This window comes from Triturus cristatus, chromosome 9 (assembly GCF_964204655.1).
Source record: "Triturus cristatus chromosome 9, aTriCri1.1, whole genome shotgun sequence".
NCBI lineage: Eukaryota > Metazoa > Chordata > Amphibia > Caudata > Salamandridae > Triturus > Triturus cristatus.
Genome location: NC_140592.1, coordinates 759,067,681 through 759,086,998, shown reverse-complemented (window position 1 = coordinate 759,086,998; position 19,318 = coordinate 759,067,681). Strand labels below are relative to the sequence as shown.

Genomic DNA, 19,318 nt, shown 5'->3' with positions numbered 1-19,318 from the left:
GTCGGGGTCTGTGGACGCGCTTCTGAGACGCGCTTGTGCAGACGCACACACCCAGACACATGCGCGCGCGCGCACACACCCCGCCGCTGCCCCCCCCCCCCGCATCCGCGGCTGCCTAACTCGTGCGCACACACCTCGTACTGACTTGCTTCGGAAGGGAGACCGGAGATGGGCACGTGCAGGGCTGACTGGAGGTTGTGAACGCGCACGTACAGACACGTGATGTGCACATCTCCTGTCCCCCTTCCGTCCTCGCAAGCCTCATGCAATTTAAAGCTCGGCGCGCTTTACACGTACAGCATGCCCCACTTACCGGCTCCTGTACATTGGTGCTGCAGATCTGGACGATGCAGTTAAAACCCCGGGACGGGGAGCGCTGCGGGTCCAAGTGCCCGTACATGGCGGCAGCAGTGTCTTTTTCTCGCTGCTGTGAAGGCTTCCCAGGTGCTTCCTCCTTCGATCCAATACAGTGATCTGACTTGCCCCGGTACTGCTCTCAAGCCCTCTCCACTGCTCCTAGTGTTAGGTCCGCTATAGTCGGGTCTCTGAACCTGCCCCAGCTGTCAGCTGTGTACTCAAACACCCATACCCCACATGCGCCATGCGCAGAGCAAGGCACGCCTTACGGCGGGCGCACTTGATCCTTACGTGCTACGTCACAAGGGCTTGTTGTCAATTGTGATGAGTAACAAACACCCATACCACACATGCGCCATGCGCAGAGCAAGGCACGCCTTACGGCGGGCGCACTTGATCCTTACGTGCTACGTCACAAGGGCTTGTTGTCAATTGTGATGAGTAACAAACACCCATACCACACATGCGCCATGCGCAGAGCAAGGCACGCCTTACGGCGGGCGCACTTGATCCTTACGTGCTACGTCACAAGGGCTTGTTGTCCATTGTGATGAGTAACCTGGGAGATGGAGTGGTCTTGCACATTTACAAGGCCTGGAGCTGCTGTCAGACGGTGACATGGGCAGAGACCCTCATGCAGCCTCCCTGCCAGGGTCCCACGGTCTGTTATGAGCCGGGTCATCAGGGAGCGTTTAACAGCAGTGAATACAAAGTGGAAAGACCGCCTCGGTTTAAAATTATACAAGCTCTGCTGTCCCTGACTGACTTCAGACCATCAAACAACAAAGGTTTACATCTAGCAGCAACGGTTGGAGTACAGTCCACTACCACCCAACCCCATCACTCTCCTCCCAACCTGGCTGGGCCTCCTCCACGGCCCTGGCATCTAACTAGCGCTCAGCCCTGCTCTAAGCGCTACATAAAAAATTTGGGGTGAAAGGAGTCGGAGTCGGGGGGGGGGGGGTTGTTATATTATTCAAAGTAAAGAAAGCCTATTCTTTACATATTACTTTCTTTTGGGGAGTCGACACCTGCTGTGTAATCCCCCAATGCCCCCACCTCCCTACCCCCCACAATACACACGCACCGGCCCGTCCAAAAGTGAGTGGTTTCAGCCCCCGCCAGGGTGTACAGTAGCCCTGCTTGCGTCTCCTCGCGGGGGGCTCTCACTGCTCCCCCTCTTCTTCCTGAGTGACTCATTAGGGTCCGGAATGTGACAGCTCCTTTGTGCGTCTCTGATAGCAGAGGAGTAATCGCCAAACCGGAATGTGGTTGCACACTTAGACAATAGGTAGGCTGTTCCGTAACGAAATGGCAACCACATGACCGTGGAAGGATGAAAGGCTGTAACAGCCCTGCCAACATTAGGACCTGTGCCCTGTATTGTACAAAGCTCCTAGGCGACTTGTGTCATGCTAAGATAAAGGCCAGTGGGAAGGAATCTAGGACCCTGCACGTGCGAGTCACCATACTACTTTTCAATACCCACAGGCATTTTATTAATACTCGAAACTCCCACGGGCCACGAAACACTCTTTCCAAATTGCCTAGGCGCTTTACAAACGGTGCTGCAGAGCTACGTTCGCATAAAAGACAGAGCACTCGTTTTATGGACCTCCGAAGGATGAAAGGCAGAGTAGACCTCAGTGGGATTTGGACCTGAAACAGCGCAGATGTTGACAGCCACAGTGGTATCTCTAGAAGTGATTTCTAGGGGCTTGGGGGACAGGGGAAGGAGATGCAACTGGCCACACATATAATTGGTGGAGCCATCTATAATGGGCAATCGTGAAGGGGGTTTGTGCACGTGTGTGTGTACACACATCTGTACTCACGCACATACAAACTTATAGTAATCGCATTCCCAAAACACTGTCCGTTATAGACTCATGTATTTCCTTAGTCACTGATTTACAGTGAGAGGTACTTGGACAACATGGGAAAGAACTGAATTAAATTGTTTTTCACCATCACTGATGCTAACACACCGAGTGCCAGCTGCAGTGCACAGCCTTTCAAAGCAACATTTGCATTCTGTAGCTTGTGCTCCAGTGAAAGTTTATATGACTGTCGCCTACTCAGGCTGACGAAACGACACGAAGCAACTGGAGCACACACGGAGAGTGAGCCAAAATCTGCAGACAAAGATGTTCAAATCCACACTAAGATGCGACCAGCAGCAAATCCGGAAGACCAAGCGCACAGCATCAATGGCAGCACCAGCAAAAAAACAAGCTTTTGCAATGCAATAGGTCTCGCAGTTACCCGAGTTTAAGCTAATGGCATTATAAATGGCAATGCCTTTTATTTATGTTTTAAAAACAAAAATAAAAGGCATTGCTATTTGCAATGTCAATAGCTCAAACTCTCATAAATGCGAGACCTATTGCATTGCAAATGCTTGTTCTCCTGGCTGTCTAGTCTTAAGTAAGGGTTTGAAACTTCCCATTGGAGGAGATGCAGATGAATTTGATATTCCTTTGAGTGTTTATTAATATCTGCGAAAACAATTAAAGTGAAAGTTACTTGAAAGCCTAACTCTCGACAATGGGGAATTTTAATGGAATGCAAGAATGACCTAACCAAGAGAAAGCTTTGTTGCCCACTTTATTCTAACTCTTAAGGTGAGACAACGTTATTTGAACTTCAGAATGAGCCACCAATCAACGCCTACATCTGCTGCTGGAAGGTCAGCTAGGCAGATATTCAGACTGGTACCTGCATCAGGCCAGTTAAAGGTTCATTAGGATCCTGCACATGCGAGACCTTATTCAGTGTGTATGAAGTCAGTGACCTTTTAAAAAATGGAGGACGAGGATTGCAAACATGTTACTATCTTGTTTACAAATATGCTCTCAATGTGCCAATCATTTGCTAGTTTTTTTTATATATCATATGATTCCTGTCTTGATCATGTTTTTAAAGTCTGAACTAGAATGACATCCTATTGTATGTATATTTTTTGAAAATGTTATTTTTTTTCCTTACACTCACAAAGAGCATCATTCTTGCTGTTACAAATGCGCAGCTCTTTTCCACTTCCTCTACATTTCTGTTATCCGGCTTTGTTGATGATTGTCTTCTCCTCTCTTTCAGGCAGAAGAGACAGAAAAAGATAAAGATGCGGAGGATGAACCAGGCATGTGGGACGAGACCTTCAAAACACATTCTGATAGCAAACCTAATGGTAAGAGCTTTGAGCACACTCTGACACGCACCCCCCCCCAGTCCCACATGTAATCTGTAGTGTCCATCTATCCACCATTTGTAGAGGTGAGGATTAGTGTATTGAAAATAAGACCAGGAATTTAAAAAAGGCTTATTGGACACTGGGAATTGGGAGGTGGGGGTGCATTGGTGATTGGGTACAAGATTAATCACTGGTTGTATTGGGCACGTGGAGGACACAAGCACAAAAGCATCCACATGGGATAGTGGGCATGGTGTTTGAGGCGCAGGATTGTAAAAAGGGTGACCGAGTCACTTAAGTCCAGATGTAGGGTGTGCAGTATTGTATATACATGGGCCATAGTGCACTTTTCAGACTCAGAGTTCCTAACAATTGGAAGCATAGAGCATGCAGTTTGCTGGGAATGAACAAACTATCTGATAGAGACATCTAGCTTCAGATTCCTTAACTTAGAATATCCCCAGGCATCAGACTGGATCCGGAAAACTTTCAGCAGCAGCACCTCTGCGCGCTGGGGGGGGGGGGGCGCACGGCTCCGCCCTGACATTGTCCACGGAGCCATATATGCCCCTCCCAGCGCGCTGACGTCAGTTTTCTTCTTTTCCGCGTCCCACAGCGGATCCTGGAAAACCAGCGGTTCCTTGGCCTATTTTTCGGGCTGTCTCGACGCTTTCGGTGTCACGGAACAGTGTGCGATGCCTTCGAGCTTTAAGGTGTGTGAGTCCTGCAAGCAGCAAATGTCTGTCAAGGATCCACACGCTATATGTATGTGGTGCCTGGGGGTGCACCACGACTCCGAAGAGTGTGCGACGCCTGTCAGCAGATGAAACCGAAGTCCCTCAGGGATCGTCATATGAAACTGCTGGCCGCCCAGATGTCCTGTCCTGCGCCTTCACGCCGCCATTCTCCCTCTCTGGATCGGGCCCGCTCACGGGTTTGTTCCCGCGGATGTCGTTCGGAGATGGGTAAGCACAAGCGTAAGTCGCGTAGGTCAGCCTCCCGTAAGCTTGACACTGGGGCCCGCTGCTCTCGGTCCTTGCCAGACACAAGCGCCCAGCAGTTGTCATCCCAATACCCACCCTTCCCGGGTGTCGGAGCGTCAAGGACCCAAATGGAGGTCAATTCTAAGGCTCTCCAGTCTTTCTTTGGGTTACCCCCACTCCCTGGTGCGCCTACGGGTCCCACAGAGGAGGAAGGCACTTATGTCAGGTCTTCGCCGGCGGATTAATCCTCTGCGCAGGCTGCATACATCGACTCTGGCTCTGGAGTAGATACGGCTTCAACTGGATACGGCCCAGAGGGGTATCCCAGTCGTCCATCCGTCCAGCCAGCCCGTCCAGTCAACGCATAGCCCCGTGCGGATTCCTGCGCTGACGGCCGCGGCAACGAGTTTGACGCCCTGTCGTTCTCCTTCCCCACAGGTGGAGGTCGAGTCGCCATCCATCTGCGCCCCGGATCGAGTCCCCTCTGGAGGTTCTTGAAGTCGAGGCGACGCCGTCTCGCCACCAGCGGCTCCTCTATTACAGGAGGATGAGCTCCCTTTGGGCTCACCATGCCCAGGTTTGTTTCAGAGCCCCTTGGTGCAGGTGCCTAGTGTTCCTTGGACTTTGTATCAACCCCAGGCTGCTCCACCTTTATTCTCTAGTGGACGAGTTAGCCTTCAACCGTCCCCGACCGGTTTGTTATCGCCTTCCAGAATGGCTACAGAGGCTAGTGCGGCCTTCGCGAGGGCTATTCGCAGGGCTGCGGGTATTCTCCGCTAGCAGCCCCCTGGAGTTTCCCTTCCCACTGATCCTTTACTGGATCTCCTCCACATGGAGCCTATGGACGTGGAGCCTTTGCTGCCCCTTGGTGGGGTCTTTGTTTGATATCATGTTTGGTACCTGGGCACGGCCCTCCTCTGTTGACTCTGTTGATAGGCCACAGATGATCCCGTCCGCTTGTCCCTTCACCCTTGAGCTCGGTCTGGTTGTCCAGGCGGCTTTCGCCTTGCATCCTTCTTTCACTCTACCGTTGCTCCCTCCCACTAGGGAGTCTCGTGGCTGGAGACATGTGGGCGCAACATTTTTGCATCCGCCAGTGCGGGCATCTGTGCCTTAAACACGTCTTGCGTATTCACACGTGCTTCCTTTGCCCTTTGGGACTTGGTTGGGCTCCTTCTTCCTTCTCTCCCAGAAGGGCCCCGAGCTGACTTGCATCGTCTTCTTCTTGATGGCCGGGGATTGGCACAATATTCCATTTGATCGGCCCTGGACGCTACCGACTCTTAGTAGAGCAATGGCCCGGTCGGTTGCTTTGTGCCGCCATGCATGGCTGCCCGATAGTCGTTTTCCCGACAACGTTCGGGACTCTCTGCGGGATCTGCCATTCAATGGTGTGGACCTTTTTGATTGCCACGCTGATCCAGCGGTCTCCAGCCTTATGTCTGGTCTCCCGTGATTTGCTGGCCCTTGCAGCCTGCCATTCTCGACCTTGTGGCCTGTCTTTGTCACACGCTGTTGCTGTTTCTTGATGGGCAGTGTTGTCTTCTTTGTTTTGGACTCTGGGTTCATTACGTAATACCCAGAAGGTCTGTGCGGATGCTTCGCCATGTTGGCCTTTGGTCGGGTCAGCTGGTCAGCTGGTTCTACCTTCTTTTCAGTCCTCAGTCTGTGAGCTTGACTCCAGAGGAGGCCCCCTTGCCGTGGTTAAGACTTACCCTATGTGGGGTATTTTGCTGTGTGTAGCTGCCTTCCTATAAGGAAGGCATGGTACGCTCCTGTGTGGAGTATTCCTAACATAAGATCTTCTGTGGATCACTCTGTCGTCTTCTGCTGTATGCGACCCACAGGTTGGCATAGCACTTTTGCACTTTCAATTAAGGTTGTGGTCTACGGTGGTCTGTAGTACTTCGAGGCATCGGTATAGGTTCCTTACTGTGAGGCTTCTGCCTCGCCTACCTTTCACAGGGGCGTTCTTCAGCATCGCTGTGCTCCTTTGTCCATGTTGGCTGCTCTTCTTTTCACCAGCCACTGTCCATTGGGGCCCATGTTATGTTCCGTTCAGGCACAGTTCTTCCACGGCTGACGCCTTGCCATCGTTTAGTGCCAGGGCAGAGACGCTATGCAGCACGCTTCTTTAGTGTTTGCGCGTACTGGGAGTGCACCCTGGTATGATTCGCTTTCATAGGATGTTTTCGTGCGTTCTTCCACTTCTGCGGTGCTGGTTCTACCCTCCCCCTTTGGGATAGGTAATAGTTTCTTGTATCACAGCCCTGTCTGGACTTGTTCTTGAAGGTGGCGTCTTTGCCATGTACATCTATGCTGTACATTGCCTTGTGCCCTTGATTTCTGGGCACTTTCCCAACAGGAGTTTTTCCTCTTTTCTTGCTGCTTTCCGCACAGGTGTTTGCCACACTTCTGCTTTGGATTCCTGCTGTAACACTCAAGGGGAGTGTTCTCTTCAGGATACACACTTCTTGGGTCCCTGGGCCATTAGGTTGATCCCGACTGTTTCCACTATCGTGTCTGGCTCCATCTCCTCCTCTGTCTAGCGGGGGACCGTGGCTCCTCCCGGGCGGGTGGCTGATGTCACATACGAATCTGGACATTGTCCTGTCCAGTTCTGCTTCCACATGACTGTTGGTACTTTTCGCGTACCCTAGTATTACATTATGTAACCCATCAGTTTTATGCGTATATCTTCTTAATCTATATCTGCTCTGTGCTCTTCACACAGCGGAGTCGCGCAGGCAACATTGCTTCCTGCGGTGTCTGTGGTCTTCGCCCCGGTTTGCTCCTACTATGAGCTCTTGTGTGGGTGTCCAGCTTGCCAGATCCCCTTTTTACCGGTTGTCTACTTGCTAATGCATCCTTCACATCTGGGCTGCTCACGCTACCCAACAGGTTTTTTTTTTTCCTATGCTTCGTGTGGTTCTAGCATCCACACGGTATGCTTCTGTGTGTTCCTATCTTCCACATGACTATCATTCTTAATGTAGTCCTGTTTTGGGTGCTTCTGCTTGTTGCCGTCAGCCCTCTCACATATCTCGTGAAAGAGCGACTGCGTACTAGAGTGTCTTATGTTTCTGGAACTACCGGCACTTTCTGGCCATCGATCGGCATCCTGCAAATGCTGCCCCATGTATCTTGGCTGGTGCGGGTTTGACAGTGCTTTTTTCCACTGTTGTGCATACTGGACTGGTATGCGCTGACTGTCATACCAGTTTGTCATCTCTCTGGGTTTTTACTTACGGTGGACACATAGGATCCTGCGAATCCATCGGACCCTAGGCTCAGTTCCTCTTCTTTGTGAAGCCATGAACTCTCTCTTCCGCACCGACATTTCTAGCTTTATGCTTTCTTTCTCTGTGGAAATGAGCCATTTTAGGGGCCCACCGGTGCAGGGGTTCACCCTTATCTGTCCACTGGTTCTTAAACCAACAAAGAAGAGATTGGCACGGAAGCTTGGAATATCAAAATATCAAATAACAAGTTTATTGATCTCTCATAAGTGCGACTATGTCAATACAATTCTCTCAGGCCACTGTAGGGGGTAGTCCATAGAATACAGAAAGCAAGGGTCTTTTATACCCTATTTACCGCTGAGTAAGCATGGAGATTCAGAGTAGGTACAGGCATATACAGGAATAGTTATTGACTAACAAGAGCTTACAGAAATTGCTTGGTCAACAAAGTTGGAGGGGAGATGTACTGCTTACTTCAGTTGCAATAGCCTGACCGTTACAGTCTAAGACAGGTGCATTTAGCAGCTACAGGCCTTTCTGAGCATGCGCAGTGCTCAGGCTTAGTACTGGAGGAGTTAACTATAGTTGATGACTCAAGCAGAATAGAAAAGCGGGCAACAGTAAAAACGGAAGAAGCACATGGCTAACGAAAATGGATGCCACAAACAAAATGGCTTCAGCTTATGCAACGGTAATTTCTGCGATTTACACATCTCAACCCGGTATACATACGGGGGTTTTCGTGCTGTTCTTGACAGCTTGTGGTGCCTTTGCCTCTCATTGTTTTCCGCTCTTTTGAGAGCTTCGTGGTCTGGTGTGGCTTGCTGACGGCTAAGTTCTCTCTGGAACATGGTAGGGTTCAGTCGCAAACCTGCCTCCTCTATGGGTATGGCTTTGGTATCTATTCTAAGTTAAGGAATCTGCGACTCGATGTCTCTATCAGATGGACGAGTTACTTATCTGGTAGAAACACAGTCTAGCCGCAGATTCCTCAATGGCCGCCCGTCCTCCCCGTTCTGTGAGGACCTTTTCAGCTTGGGCTTCCTGCATTCGCCTCCCACGGGGTGGCTTTGTCTTTCTGCAGGGTGACATCTTTCACTTAACTCCTAGACGGAATGCTTCATTCTGTTTAGATGGCTCTACTCTGCCCCTTCTCAAGATTAGGCGGTATGCTCGTGTGTCATGTCTCCTTTTACATCCCTACGCCCTGGGTTGTCCAGTGTGGGATCTACTCATTCCCCCCCCCCTCCCTTTCCCCCCCCAGCCCCCCCCACCCCCACCTATCTCAATCGCCTTGGGGTCTTTAACCTCCCCAGCTGTCAATTGGTTTGAAGTCTATTGGCTCTGCCTCAGTCTATAGGTCTCTTACTGGGCATGCGACATCCATTTCTGGTGCCATCTTGTGGTGGATTTTCTTTGCTCATGTGTTCCGGACTTGTCCTTCCCGGTTATATATTGTGGTTGTAGACTTTGTCGTCTGCCATGATGTTTTTTCACATCTCTTCTGCCTCCGGGGGAGGTTTAGCCTTCGCTTTTGTGAGGTTGCTTCTCAGAGCGGTGCTCTGCTCTTTCCCTTCACTAGTTTTCAATATACAGTGCCTGGCACTGTCCTTTATGGTGCTGTTGTTCACCATTGAATTTCTTTTTCTTTTTCATCTTTTTCGCACACTGTTCCCATATTCTCACAGTTTTTGGTGATGGCTCCGCGTTGTGGCCGGAAAAGTTTATCCGACAAACTGATGTCAGCGCGCCGGGAGGGGCATATATGGCTCTGCTGACGTCACGTCCATGGAGGACGTCAGGGTGGAGCTGTGCGGCGATACTCAGAGGTGCTGCTGCGGAAAGTTTTCCGGATCCAGTCTGACGCCTGGGGATATTCTACCAGATACATTGTTGCCGAAAGTAAGTAACTCGTCCCTCAGGACAATTGGTGTACCACATTTCATAGGATGGTGAGTGCGTCTCTTGCCCCAAGGCAGCAGCCAATGCATGCCAGGCCGTATGAATGTGTTAATTGGTGCATGCTGAAGACTGCAGTGCTGGTTGTGTGCCACTGAATTTGTTCATGGACGAATGTGGTGTCCGGTTACAAATTTTCAGTCTGCTCTGTTTATTATTTTTCAGGTCCTACATCCGTTGGACTTGATTTCTCACTGCCGGGTTTCGAGAATGTGTATGGGATCCCAGAGCATGCAGACAATCTCAAGCTGAAAAGCACAGAGTAAGAAATACATGCTTAGGGTTGAGGTGGTGTGGGCTATGATGGACTATTTAGTGAGTGGAATGAGTTATGAAGAACTGCACCAGAAAGGTGAATGGTTGTGTGGGTGGCATGAAAGTGAAACAGTCAAGACAGAACACTCTGCACTGTGGCTCCTGCAGAGGGTGGAAGTGAATTATTGTAGATTAGGAGGAATAATTGTACTTGTTCTATTTTTTGGTAGAGGAGGAGATCCCTACCGTCTGTATAACCTGGATGTCTTCCAGTATGAACTCTACAACCCCATGGCGCTATATGGTTCAGTTCCTGTGATGCTAGCACACAACATCCATCGCACATTGGGTATCTTCTGGCTGAACGCTGCAGAGACTTGGGTCGATATCAGTTCAAACACAGCTGGAAAGGTAAAAGCACTATCTGTTTCCTCCATCTCCTTCAGCAAGTGTTTTAATTGCATAAAAATATATACTTTAGGCTTTTACGAAGGTCTTGTATTCAGTTGACAGTTTATGTAAGAACAAAAAATATAATACAACATATAGGAGTGACTTCGACCTTAAAACTATGAATAAACAGATCTCATATGCATGAGTAAGAACGAATAGAGGCAATGTAAAGTAAACAAGAATGAGTTACAAAATAAAGAGAAGGAGAGGAAATTAAGAATACCCAAAAGGAGTCCTATTGACAATAAGTAATGTACTTAAGTGAAAAAATATATCAAATGCTGCAACTATCGCATGGTTAAAGATTCAGTACAATAAGAATACAATTAGCTGGGATGTGACTTATGAACAGTTATAGTAATGTGAGACAGTTAATTGGTACTTATTGGAAGTCATAACCGATTACGTTTAGAGGTCCATTATATTAGAAAAATCTATTTGTTGTGTGTCAAAATACATACCTTTCGTACCCTGCTATCTACATTAGTTAAATATGGCACCCTTACACATGAGGTAGTGGCTGCAGCGAAGACTAATGTTGGTGTTTGAGACCCCCAACCCCATTCAGTGGGTGCTCTATAACACTACTACCTGCCTTATAACTATCCCACAACCATTTATCTTCACCATTCTGGCTCCTTCCATACTTAACAACTTATTTACTTTATTTACCGCTGTTTCCCATGATGGAAAAAAATGTGCAGGCCTCTGAGATCAACTGCTCACTCCAGCATCTCATCCTCTGACAATCCATAAGCTCAGATCATAGAGTAAGGTGACACCGTTCACATGGGCTCAGGCCCCCAGACAATAGTTATGTGGAGATAATAAATATAAAATGAGATGCCAAAATAGATCATGAAATGTCTCCACATGAATCATGAAATTAGCTAACTCAGCTAGAAGTGCCCTCTTTAAAGAAGAGTGATCCTGTATTGACATCAGCAGTATGTAAAACCAAGTCAGACTGCATTATCGCTCTAATAACCGCTTCACATTTTTTTTATGTGCTCATTGTGCTCATGTTGCTTAAAAATCCTCATTTGTCACTTGCAGTAAATACTTATTTTTCCAGATGAATCTGTTATAAGCATCGATTGGGGAGTATCTGTAATTGGTCTCCTGTATGATTGGGACCGGTGTTCTACTGTCCTCCACATGTCCGTGCCCTCTTTGTTTTTCCACCATTGGACTTGTTGCATGAAGAAAGTCATAGAGGCAGCCCACTGACTTTGCTAAATAGTTAGCATATAGGTTGCATCATGAATTTTTATTTCTAGATTTCGGGGTTTTCCAGTTAGGCATAACAAGGGTCAGGAGATTAACATACATGGGTGGACTTAATGTATCTCTATTCAATGGTTATATTTTTAATACGTCCATCCTGAAAGGTGCAGGGATATTTCAGAGGGGAAAAAAGATGCAATATTACATAAATTGTTAGTCTGTGGCCAAGCGTACCTTTTCCTCTAGTACACTATCCTCTTTGATGACTGATGGCTGGCGTCTTACTGTACCCAACGCAGTTTGTCCCCCAATTATGCCAACACTCCACTCATGCTTTCTCCTTAATACCAGGTCCCTTAGCAGACATTCTCTGGATATTTACAACCTGCTATCGGAGTCTACACCGCTCTGCCTTTTTCTAACTGAGACCTGGCTGGGGGAGAGCTCTGGCCCTGATCTGGCTAATGCCGTCCCTGCGGATTATATCCTCATCAGGTCAGACAGGGTTGCAGGTAGAGGTGGTGGGGTGGCCATGGTGGTCGACAAGCGTTTTTCTTGTGCAACTTTTCCAACTGAGAATATCGCGGGATGTGAGTCCCTCGGTTTCACTCTTTCCTTGTCCCCTCATCAAGCCTGTGTCGGGCTTTTAATTTATAGAGCCCCGGGACCGTTAGGTCTCTTTTTTGAGGAATTGCAGGCTGCGCTTTCCGTACTCTGCTTAAAATCTGAACACTGCATACTGTTAGGAGATATTAATCTCCATATGGACATGCGCAGTGACACAGATGTTGTGAAATTGTGGGATATTACAGCCCCTTTGGGTCTGTCACCGTACATCTTTGCTCCCACACACAACAAAGGTCATATCCTCGACCAAGTTTTCTCTACCACACTGATTAACACGCTTCCCCCGGCCCCGGTTTTGTGGTCAGACCACTATTTAATAAATTTTCATATCCCCTCTACCACCGTGACTTCCATAAGATCGTTGGAAGCCTCTAGAGGGACGGCACGGGCATTTCACCGGGTGTCCTCTGAAATGCTGACACATGCTCTCTCTCTCCACCCTTGTCAGCTACCTGGCAGTCTAGAAAATGATCTGGATCTTCTACAGAGATGGCTTGTAGATGGATTTGAGGAGCTAGCTCCTGGGAAAACCTCCAGCAAATTCTGCCGGAGCGCTTCTGCCCCATGGTTTACTCCCTCTCTCGGTGAGATGCGACGAGAGTGTAAGAAAGCCGAAAGGGCATGGCGTCGCCTTTATGATCCCATGGACAAAACTAAATATAGGGAAGCTATTAGGCTTTATCACAGCCATATTGTGGCTGGAAAAAAAGCCTATTTTGAAAGAAGGATCGATGCTGAGAATACTAGCAAAGAATTTTTTCGCATTGTTAAGGAGTTTGTCTCCCCTACTTCAATCTTGCCCTCTCATTCCCATACCGAATTCTGGGTGGGCCAGCTTGCAAGTTTTTTCACCACTAAAATCAAATCCATACAAGATACTTTGTCCCCTATGAGTCTTGTATCTTCTCCAGAGACCAGGCTGGCCCTATGTCCTTCGGGGGTGGTGGAAGGTCCCTTTTTTTCTGAATTTCCACCTCTATCATCTTAAGCCTCTCTTGATCTCCTCATTCAGCTGAAATCTGGCTCCCCGCAGGATCCTTGTCCTGCTAAATGTCTTGGGCGAGTAGCTCCTGCCTTGAACCCCTTTCTCAACCCGGTGCTGAATTTGTCCGAGCACGGGAGTTGTCCCCCAAGCCTGGAAACGCGCCCTGATCCTGCCGCTAGTAAAGAAGCCTAATCTGGACCCACTAATCCACTCCAATTATAGGCCTATCTCCCTCCTCCCTGCTCTGGCAAAGGTGGTTGAGAAGCATGTGCATGCCTCTCTCTCCACCTTTATTGAGAGCAACAATATTTTGCACGACACTCAATCGGGCTTTCGTGCGAATATGAGCACGGAGACCGCTCTTCTTGAAATCATCGATGCCATCAGGGAGGTATTAGACACTGGAGGAAAGGCCATTCTGGTAATGCTGGATTTGTCGGCGGCCTTTGACACCGTTCCCCACGACGGTCTCCTTTCAAGACTCTGGGAGATTGGATTGCGGGGAACGGTGTTGAACTGGTTTAAGTCATTTCTGACCGGCCGCCGGCAGACGGTCTGGGCGCCACCTTTTTCCGCCGAGATGCTGCCACTGGAGGTTGGGGTGCCTCAGGGTTCCATCTTAAGCCTCACCCTTTTTAATATCTATATGGCTCCTCTGGCGGCAGTGGCGGAATCGTTTGGTGCCCAGATCATATCCTACGCTGACGACACCCAGCTCCTCTTTACCTGTGCTAAAGGCTCAGACTTTGACGGCCTGCGGATCAGAGACTGTTTGGGGGCTGTTTTTGACTGGTTTCAACAGCACAGTCTCAAATGTAATTCTGATAAATCGGAACTGCTCTTCTTTGGGTGTTCCTCTTGTAGGAGAGTAGGGTCTGCAATCCTATGATCACCCAGATTTTTTTGCTTTTGCTTCATTGGTTTACGACTTTCTCCGGCTGTGGGCCTGCCAATCAGACCCACAGCCTAGCTGTTCTCTCTCGAAATTAACACACATGTACGTTAGGTGCATCCACTAATTGGAACTGGGCCACCTTGTCAGTCCCTGTCTCAGCATACCACAGGTATCCAGGGCATCGGTGTACCCAGGGCCTACCAGGGGCTGAAGCATGTATTATGCCGCCCCTGGAATGGCCGCCCAAATCTGACACAACTGGCTGCACGACAGCTGGGGCCACGTGGTGTAATCACCCGTTGCTGTAGGTGTAGTATTCCTACACCTAAACCCTAAAATGGACACATGGGTTCCTATCAGTCACTCCTATAGCAGGCCTTATCGATCCTGAAGGCAGAGTGCAGGGAATCATGTGGGACGGTGCTCTGGCGCGAGCTGAGCCCGTCGACGGCTTGCGGAACCAAGTCCTAATAGCCGTTCCATGGTGACGCGGGCCAACTACTTTTAATGCATTATAATCCTTGCGGTTATTTGCTAACTTTGGCATCGCATCACCTATACATGTCGAGTAAGGTGTCCTACGAATGGGAATACGAACCCCTCGCCAGTCCTGGTGACGGGGTTAGCATTCCCCCCTTTTAGAGGGACACGACATGGAAGTAACCTTGAACCCCGGTTAAAGTTGACTCAAGCCTCAGCATCACAAAATGGATGCTGCCACCAGACACAAGTCTGACCTCCTGCTGCTGGGGGACCTTCCAGCAGGGGGAGCTTGGACAAAGGGTTTCCTGTCGAGGGCGGTGTTAGCACCGTCCCAGACAGGGTTTGTGTATCCCAGGTAGGCAGGGCTGAAAGGAAGGTGATTGCAAGTGGCACCCCGGTGCTCACTGTGCATAGCCCGGCTCAAACCAGTTTCGAGGGCACACCAGCCCCTGAGCTGGCGCGAAGCCGGACAAAGGTTAGGGGTGTAACCACCCCCCTCCTGGCTCCACCCATAGGTAGAACCTAGTCACGGGCCAGCCCCTTTTCTTAGAATAAAGGTAGGAGCGAGTCCCCTTCCCAAATTGGATAATCAGATAATCGGATAACTCCGAATCACAAACTACTTTCCACGAAAGGAACTCTTGACTATTTCTGAAGACTCTCCCTTGTGGCTAAGGAGTAGCCACCCTGCACCAGCAGGCACCATCTAAGCGCTTGCGGTTTGCTGTAAGTCTCTCCTACGGATCAAGACTGCCCAGCTCGACGAGACCCGAGTTCCCTGCCATCTCTGACCTTTTACCTCCCTCATCAGCTCAGCTGAGAGTCGTAGGTGTGACGAGACCTGCGGGACCGGCCATCTTCAGAACCTGCACGACGCTTATCTAGCACGCCCACCGAGGGACCCTCGAGTGAGTGCACCTAGGGTTTGAGAAGCCCTAACCCTGAGCAGCTCCAGCATCGAAGTCTGCCTCCCCAGCATCCCCGAGATCTGCGTGGGGGCCCTTCCGCTCCTTGTTGTTCACCGCGTTGTTCGACCACTTGCCGACCGGCTTGTGGCCCTCTTCACGACGCACCACGATTGTTTCATCACTAGTCTGGTTGCTCCAGACTGGCTCTCGCTCCCCTTCAACAGAGGAGTACCACGGACCCTCCTGGTCCACTCCCGACGCCATCTTGACTCCCCCGCTTGGGTGGCCACTGCCAAGATCCGCTGCCCCTTCCTGGGCCCAGCATCATCGACAGCAGACACCTTCGTGGGACAGCTCGCCCTCCATCCTGGTCGCCGCCGCGCCTCCTGGTCCGAGGAACAGCCGAGTCCGACGTCACCCACTCACCTGGTCGAGGTGACTTCAGCCGGTACCCTCCTGGTACCCACACGATCGCTGGCTAGCGGTTGAGAACTGAGTCCCCTCTGCTTTCAGGTTTTCCTTCACCACCGATCCAGGCTTGGATCGCTCTGAACATCGTCACTGGTCGCCTGCCAGCAACTTCTTCTTTCAGGCTCCTGAGACTACACGAGGACTCCCGACATCTTGACGAACTTCACGCAGCCGCAGCCTCCGGGCTAGGTAACTCGAGCATCTCGGTGCTCCATCGCAGGTTCGCTCTATAAGTGTCCAGTTCCTTTTTCGTTTAGTCCCACTGATCGGATCACTCCGGAATCAGTATCTCCAGACTCTAACCATTCGCATTCCACTGTTAGTGTAGATGGTTTCTCGTGCCCCTCGGGCATTTGTGTAAATTGTGCAACTGAAGTATTTTCCTAAGAGTTTTGTAGTGTGCTTAGCTCCCTGACTCATAAAGAGCCAGGGTAGTCTTGTTATAAATAAATATCCTTTTATTTTCATAACAACTTGTGTGGTGTCCTTTCACTTGGTGTTCAAGGGGTATGTGTGATGGTAAACAGCTGGCTTAACACGCCCTCTAGAGTTTAGCCTAAAGACTGCTCGTATCCACGCTACTAGGATAGCTGGTCTAAAAGGTTGACTTACAACCAATCATCAATAAGGGTCGTTTGGAATGATACACAGTGATCACTAGAATAGTGAGCACTACATATCAGGCCAACTTCTCACACCTCTGACCCCAGATGGAAGGCTTGGTGGCTCCCCGATATGTTTCCTCCGGCAAATGTTTCATCTAAGGCTAAAAATCTTGGTTTCCAGATTGATTATGGTCTTTACTTTAGATCTCAGATCCTTGGCCTTGCGGGAAAATGTTTTGGCATCTTGAAGATGTTGCGTAAGTTTCTTCCGCTGTTGTCTTTGCAGCATAGAAAGATCACGGTGCAGGCCCTGATTGGCTCTCGCCTTGATTATGCGAATGTGCTCTATCTGGGATTGCCAAAATTTCTCCTTTCACGTTTGCAGATTGTGCAGAATTCCACTGCAAGAGCCATTTATGGTCTTCAGCGGAGAGCGAGAGCATCTGATCTACTAAAAAGTTTGCATTGGCTCCCTATGACTAAAAGGATCACCTTTAAGGCATTAACTCTTGCCTTTAAGGCACTTCATCAGGTAGGGCCCAAATACATCAGGAAGCGCTTGGCTTTCTATGTTCCTAGCAGAACTCTGAGATCTACATCTATGTCCATGGCCTCTGTTCCTTCCATTAGACGGTCTAGAATTGGAGGTCGCTCTTTTCGTTTTCTGGCGCCTCAATGCTGGAATTCTTTGCCTGTCTCTTTGAGGAAAGCCAATAATTTACTGACTTTCAGGAAAGAGTTGAAGTCATGGCTCTTTGCCCAGTAGCCCTTATGCTTGCTCTCATCGGCCCTGGTTTTTCACTTCTCGGGTTTTTGTCAAAGCGCCGGGACACTCTTCGGAGTAGCCGTGCGCTATAAAAGATCCGAATTAACATATCTGAGAGCCTGTGTGTGTGAAGGACCACTTTCTTTACATTGGTTGAGTGTAGCCCAAGATGTTATCCATCTTGAGGTCACTGTCCCCTTAATCTTTTGTAGAGCTGGATCTATTATAGCTCCAAAACAAAAACTGCAGATTCTGACAAACTATACGTATTTTGTATTTGGTTCTGTACTTCTGGATGGACTCATAATGCCCTAATCCATTTTTGTTATGTTTTAATCAAATGTGTAACCATATGCCTTGCTAAGGCTTTTGCTTGTCTTGAGCATATTTTGATTACAGGAGCATCAAATAATGCAAGCAAGGCAGTCTGTATCCTACTTCTTAAAGTTTCTGGAACGTTTGTTTACTTTGTTTATTGCGTTTAACTGGCTGCAGGCACACTTGGCTAAGGGACATGTGCAATTTTTACTATACTCCTTATATGCTGCTGCTGTTCCCACTTATATCGCCAAAGCCTCTGATTTCTTGCTGGCCTTATCTGGCCATTGACCAGTTTTAGCTCTCTGGTTTAAGGGCACTTGCCAAGTCTAAGTGTATCTACCACCAAATATAGTATATTGAGCTAGATTATACTTATTCAAGCTATTCAATGAATTGTCAATTCATTCAAATCATTAGAATAAACTAGAATTGCAATACAAGGGTGTATAGGAAGCTGACTCGAGGTGGTAATACCGTGCACAGAGTCCAGGAGTTCCCCAAAAGTGTACAGGGCTTAATGTATAACCCAATGTGCTCTATTAGTGGTAGTGTGCTCTATTAGTGGTAGTGTGGGCCGTATGCCTACCACAGACTAGTGTAAGACATTTATTGCAGTACAGTGATCAATAATGGACACACGACTCAAGAAGGAGATCCAGACCAATTTTAGAAAATTATACATTGTATTTTATTTTAAGACCAAGATCTTCATAAAAAGGTAATTACGTCTTTAATTAAAAATACTTTTCACTTTGGAAAATCGACACTTGGAAACTTTACAACACATTTGGATGTTATCCTATGGGGAAATAATATTGCAGTTAAACAGGTAAGTATTAAACTTACAATCCCAGTCTTCTGAGCCGAAAGTCACGACGGGGGCCGGGGGTCAGGTAAGTACCAAAACTGCACCACCAGCGGCACAGGGGCGGCCGGGTGCAGTTTCAATGTCTGGTGCCCAATGCTTTTCAGTGCGGATTCATCTGATTGAAAAGAGGCTGCAGATGTGGCACTGGAGGTTGTAAGAGGGAGACCAACAACAGCAGTGGTAAGTTGGGATGTACGGGCACAGTCTTTCCAGCCCACTAAGTCCAAGGGGCTTCTGCCGCAGGGGTGCTTTTCGATATCTGAGTCTTCTTACTGGAGCTGGTTGCGGTCAGGGGAGCCTCTGGATTCACACTGCATGCGCTGTTGTGGAGGTCAGAAGCGGTCATCCAACACTGTACACGAGGTCAGAATTGCTGGGGAGACATTACTGCACATGTGAGCCACTCTGGCCTTGTGTATCAGGTGCAGAATGAGCATGAAACGCGAATCCGCCTGATCGGGAGTCTTTGGTGTAGGTTTCTTCGGACAGGTCTGCTGTCCATGGGAGATTGGAGTTTTTGTTGAAGGCAGAGGCCCTCCCAGTGGTTGCTGGCTGCAAGAGAGTTTGTAGGGTCGTCTGAGCTGGAGACAGGCTGGTAGGGCTGGGGCCAAGGCAGTTGTTTTCAGGCTTCTGCTGCAGGGTGTCTTCTTTCTTAGGTCATCACAATTCTGAGTTCTAGGTCTGGGGAGCCACCTAAATACTAAATTTAGGAGGTATTTTAGG

The 19,318-nt window shown here is 48.9% G+C and overlaps 1 protein-coding gene across 3 annotated transcripts in view; it reads left to right on the top strand.

Moving 5' to 3' along the window:
- GANAB (glucosidase II alpha subunit) overlaps positions 1–19,318 on the top strand; it is a 329,555-nt gene that overhangs the window by 58,624 nt on the left and 251,613 nt on the right. For all 3 annotated transcript variants that reach the window (XM_085626079.1, XM_085626077.1, XM_085626078.1), the window contains 3 exons: positions 3,454–3,544; positions 9,897–9,993; positions 10,217–10,397. In XM_085626079.1, the coding sequence (XP_085482205.1) occupies positions 3,454–3,544; positions 9,897–9,993; positions 10,217–10,397 (369 nt within the window). The remainder of the gene's footprint in view (positions 1–3,453; positions 3,545–9,896; positions 9,994–10,216; positions 10,398–19,318) is intronic.